The sequence below is a fragment of the Homarus americanus genome, unplaced genomic scaffold (assembly GCF_018991925.1).
Source record: "Homarus americanus isolate GMGI-L3 unplaced genomic scaffold, GMGI_Hamer_2.0 scaffold50780, whole genome shotgun sequence".
Lineage (NCBI taxonomy): Eukaryota > Metazoa > Arthropoda > Malacostraca > Decapoda > Nephropidae > Homarus > Homarus americanus.
The window spans coordinates 8,135-13,361 of NW_024720790.1; the positions used below are offsets into that span (position 1 = coordinate 8,135).

The window sequence follows — 5,227 nt, forward strand, 5'->3', positions numbered from 1 at the left end:
TAACCCATTCCCCAAATATGTAAATGTATATTTTCAGCCTTCTGGCTGCCAAGCTCTTTCAATAAACCGTTAATTATTATTATTATTATTATCATCACTACAATACGTTACCTCATCATGTTTATGTGATCGAGATGAAGGCACTATGTGACGTTATCTCCCAAACATGGCCAGTCATCCTGCGTGTGTGTGTGTGTGTGTGTGTGTGTGTGTGTGTGTGTGTGTGTGTGTGTGTGTGTGTGTGTGTTGTGTGTGTGTTTTGTGTGTTTTGTGTGTGTGTGTGAGTGTTTTGTGTGTGTGTGTGTGTGTGTGTGTGTGTTTTGTGTGGTTGTGTGTGTGTGTGTGTGTGTGTGTTTTGTGTGTGTGTGTGTGTGTGTGTGTGTGTGTGAGGTGTGTCTGAGGTGTGTGTATTATGTATGCATGTGTCAGTGTGTGAATTAGAGGCAGGTGTGTGAATTATGAGGCAGGTGTGTGTGTATTGTGAGGTGTGTATATATGTGTCCACCATTAACAAAACATCAGCAGGTGTTTAAGAGCTAATTACTAACAGGTGTAGCCCAAAGAACACCTCAATTAGCGGCTGACAGGTGTAGACACAAACACAGATGTACAACCCATGCACAGGTAATTTTTCACTGACACCTGTGACCAAAGGAACAGGTGTTTATGAGATAATCATAACAGGTGTGCGTCAGAAGGTAAAAACTGGGGCCAGCTTCGTGTCTGTGAGGTATAACATGAACGAACCTTGGGCCGGTTTCCACGACTACCCTCTGTCATGGCCTCCCTCCCTCCCCTCAACACATCGGGTGAAAGGCCTCCTCCCTTTCCTTCCTTCCTTCCTTCATTTCTTCACCACCACACTATACTCGACCTTCCTGGCGAGAGAGAGAGAGAGAGAGACCAGGCATATGTCTCCCCAGGTAATTAATGTGCCACACGCTCACACGCCCCAGATCTCAACCAATGTGGACAAATGTAAAGTACTCTGTATAGAGATGTAAACAGTAACCAGATACCAGATGAACAACGATGTTATAGAGAAATCCGATCGTGAGAAAGATTTAGGAGCAATGATAAGTAGGAATCTTAAGCCAAGTCAACAATGTATCGAAACAAGGCTAATAAAGTACTTGGGTTCATACAAAGGAGTGTTAGTTACAAGACTAGCGAGGTCATCTAAAACAGTATCCTGCTCTTGTTTAGACCTCACTTGATTACGCAGTTCAGTTCTGGTCACCGCATTACAGAATGGATATAGAATCATTGGAAAGAATTCAGAGGAGAATGACAAGACTAATCCCGCATTAGGAACCTTGAGTATAGAGACAGGTTAAAGCATCTAATTTCCACTCCCTGAGAGACGTAGAGGAGGGGCGACATGATAGAGGTGTGTATAAATGGAAGTCAGGGCTAAACAAAGGATATTAAGAAGGTACTCAAACTATCCAACTAAGAGCGAATGCATGTGCCTGAGCGAACTTGTAACGATGGTTTTAAATTAGACATATTTAGATTTAGGCGCGATAGGTAAACATTGGTTGGTTGGTTGGATATATATGAGTGATAGGGGTTGGGTGTAAACGGACTGACCCAGTATAGACCCGCTGCTGTTTCCTTCCATTCTTATGCTCTTATGCTCACACGCCCCAGACCTTTAATTGGATACGTGAGAACTAAACGAAACATTAATTGGCCCACTTGCTGGGACACATTAACTGGCCCACTTAAGTCACGGACAACAATAACAACAACAACAATTAAAAGAATGAATGAATGAATGAGAGAGAGAGAGAGAGAGAGAGAGAGAGAGAGAGAGAGAGAGAGAGAGAGAGAGAGAGAGAGAGAGAGAGAGAGAGAGAGAGGGAGAGCGAGAGAGAGAGAGAGAAAGAAGAAAGAAAGAAAGAAAGAAAGAAAGAAAGAAAGAAAGAAAGAAAGAAAGAGAGAGAGAGAGAGAGGAAGTAAACAACAGGACACGGGGCAAGTTCTCCACCCACCTCCATGAACCAACTCACTTGTCCGTTAACCTCTCTGTCTCTTTTTCTCTCTCTTTGTCTCTTGTTTCTGTCTTCTTTCTTTCTCTCTCACTTTGTTCTCTCATCATAAAAGATAAACAAGGATATGAAACAAAGGGGGGGGGGAGAGAGAGAGAGAGAGAGAGAGAGAGAGAGAGAGGTGTCACTGATGGTTTTAAATGCCCACTAATGAGCGTAATGAGGCTTGACTTTTTATTGCCTCCATCAGGTAGAGGGAGGAGGGAGGAGGGAGGAGGAGGAGGCGGCGTGTCCATGTGAATCTATCAATACACACCTCTCTCATGTTCAAGCAATTAAATTCCACGTCAATTAGGCCCCAGTTCTAATAGGCCCAGTTCTAATAGGCCCCAGTTCTACAGGCCCCAGTTCCCAGAGGGCCCAGTTCTAAGGCCCTGAAGCCCCACATAGGGCCCCAGTTCTAATAGGCCCCAGTTCCCACAGGCCCCAGTCCCACAGGGCCCCAGTTCTACAGGCCCCAGTTCCCTGGAGGCCCCAGTCCTAATAGGCCCCAGGCCCCATAGGCCCCTGCCCCACAGGGGCCCCAGTCTCCACAGGCCCCAGTTCTAATAGGCCCCAGTTCTAATAGGCCCCAGTTCTACAGAAATTCCAGTTCTAATAGGCCCCAGTCCCACAGCCCCAGTTCCCAATAGGCGCCCTGTGCCCCACAGCCCCAGTTCTCATAGGCCCCAGTTCTAATAGGGCCCCAGTTCCACAGGCCCCAGTTCTCAACAGGCCCCAGTCCCACAGGCCCCAGCCCCACAGGCCCCAGTTCTAATAGGCCCCAGTTCTACAGAGGGGCCCCAGTCCCACAGGCCCCAGTTCTAACAGGCCCTGTGCCCCACAGGGCCCCAGTCCCACAGGCCCCAGTTCTGCACAGGCCCCAGTTCTAATAGGTCCCTGTGCTCCTAATAGGCCCCAGTTCTAATAGGCCCCAGTTCTAATAGGCCCCAGTTCTAATAGGGCCCCCAGTTCTCAATAGGGGCCCCAGTTCTAATAGGCCCCAGTTCTATTAGGCCCCAGCGCCCCACAGGCCCCAGTTCCCCATAGGCCCCAGTTCTAATAGGCCCCAGTTCTAATAGGCCCCAGTTCTACAGGGCCCCAGTTCTGGGCAGGGGCCCCAGTTCTCACAGGCCCCAGTTCTCACAGGCCCCAGTTCTAGCAGGCCCCAGCTCCCACAGGCCCCAGTTCCCCACAGGCCCCAGTTTCACAGGGCCCTGTGCCCCACAGGGCCCCAGTTCTAACAGGGCCCAGCCCCCACAGGCCCCAGTCTCCACAGGCCCCTGAGCCCCGCAGTCTTGAAGGCCCCAGTTCCCATAGGGCCCCAGGCCTAATAGGCCCCAGCCCCACAGGGCCCAGTTCCCCAATAGGCCCCAGTTCCCCACAGAGGCCCCTGCCCCACAGGCCCAGTTCTAAAGGCCCCAGCCTCTAATAGGCCCCAGTTCTCACATAGGCCCCAGTTCTAATCAGGGCCCCAGTTCCCCATAGGGCCCCAGTTCAATAGGGCCCCCAGCCCTAAAGGGCCCCAGTCTCCCAATAGGCCCCAGTTCTAATAGGCCCCAGTTCTAATAGGCCCCGTGCTCCCACAGGGCCCCAGTTCTGGCTGAAAGGCCCCAGCCTAATAGGCCCCAGTTCTAATAGGCCCCAGTTCTACAGCCCCAGTCCTGGCCAGGCCCCAGTCCTACAGGCCCCAGTCCCACAGGCCCCAGTTCAATAGGCCCCGCCCCACAGGGCCCCAGTTCCCCAATAGGCCCCAGCTCCCACAGGCCCCAGTCCCACAGGCCCCAGTTCCAAGCTAGCCCAGTTCTAATAGGCCCCAGTTCTACAGGCCCTGTAAGTCCCAACAGGGCCCCAGTCTAATAGGGCCCCAGTTCTGGCCACAGGGCCCCAGTTCTACATAGGCTCCCAGTTCTAATAGGCCCCAGTCCCAATAGGGCCCCAGTCTAATAGGGCCCCAGCCCCACAGGGCCCCAGTCCTAATAGGGCCCCAGTTCCAACAGGCCCCAGTTCTAATAGGCCCCAGTTCTACAGGGCCCAGTTCTAATAGGCCCCAGTTCTAATAGGCCCCAGTCCTAATAGGCCCCAGTTCTACAGGCCCCAGTTCCCATTAGGCCCCAGTTCTAATAGGCCCAACAATAGGGCCCCAGTCCTAATAGGCCCCAGTTCTAATAGGCCCCAGTCCTGATAGGCCCCAGTTCTAATAGGCCCCAGTTCTAATAGGCCCCAGTTCTAATAGGCTCAGTTCTAATAGGCCCCAGTCCTACTTGGTCCCTGGACACAACAAACAAAAGAAAAACAAAACAAACACGACCTCCAAGACCACAGGTAGCAGAGGTGTGGAGTAATGCACACACACACACACACACACACACACACACACACGCATTCCAGTTGATGACGTCATTGTAACGTGGTGGGGTAAACAATGACGTCACGTGGATGTAAGTGTTTTGACCTGTGTGAACTGATGGATGTTTGTCTACATACATACATATACGCACACAGTCTTCTCTCTCTCTCTCCGTTATGTTGTGTTTTCCAACACAGTGAAGCAAGTGTGTGTGTGTGTGTGTGTGTGTGTGTGTGTGTGTGTGTGTGTGTGTGTGTGTGTGAGCGTCTAGCATACCCAGATGTAGCAAACCAACCCAGAGAGAGAGAGAGAGAGAGAGAGAGAGAGAGAGAGAGGGACTCACAGCTCTTTAACTAAACATTAGGAAGGCCCCAGCCAGTCTACCTGGCCACTAAAACCACGACCCTGAGGCGAGGCAACAGGTGCAGGTCGTACTGGAGTGTCTAAGTGGTCATCCTCGAGTACCAGGTAGAAGTCGTCCGGGTTCATGTAGAGGTCGTACTCGTGTATCGAAGAGATCATCCTTGTACACACACACTACATCCTTGACCACCAGAGGGTCAGGACCTGCCAGGTACTGCTCCTGCGGTCCCCCTTGGTCAATGTTCGGACCAAGTCCCTCTCCCCGACCCATCCTCACCACCGGGATATCTACATAATCAAAAGTGACAATTTCTTGGAAAGAAGTGGGACCAGTGTTGAACAGAGTTTAAGCCAGTGAATTCAGCACCAGACAGTACCAGTGAAAGCCGCGACCCACCAGTGAGATAAGCACCCCTGGGAACTAGCCACCATCTTCTCAGCAGGAGGTGCTAATCCGTAGTTATGCACCTGACTACGGGAT

At 51.2% G+C, this 5,227-nt stretch overlaps 1 protein-coding gene across 1 annotated transcript; it reads right to left on the reverse strand.

Moving 5' to 3' along the window:
* Nucleotides 1-2,389: 2,389 nt before the first annotated feature.
* On the reverse strand, nt 2,390-4,905 carry LOC121861172 (S-antigen protein-like). Its single transcript, XM_042358730.1, has 3 exons — nt 4,768-4,905; nt 3,165-3,445; nt 2,390-2,561 (listed from the first exon to the last, which is right to left on the reverse strand). Exons 1-3 carry the CDS (start codon nt 4,903-4,905, stop codon nt 2,390-2,392), a joined length of 591 nt encoding a protein of 196 aa, XP_042214664.1.
* Between the last annotated feature and the right edge of the window lie 322 nt (nt 4,906-5,227).

Coding starts and splice junctions, on each gene's coding strand:
- LOC121861172 (XM_042358730.1), bottom strand. CDS start 4,905: ATGATCTCTTCGATACACGAGTACGACCTCTACATGAACCCGGACGAC. Junction 3,446..4,767: donor GTCGTGGTTTTAGTGGCCAG/GTAGACTGGCTG, acceptor TGGGGCCTTTAG/AACTGGGCCTGTGGGGCAGG. Junction 2,562..3,164: donor GCCTGTGAGAACTGGGGCCT/GTGAGAACTGGG, acceptor CCTGTGGGGCAG/GGGCCTATGGGGCCTGGGGC.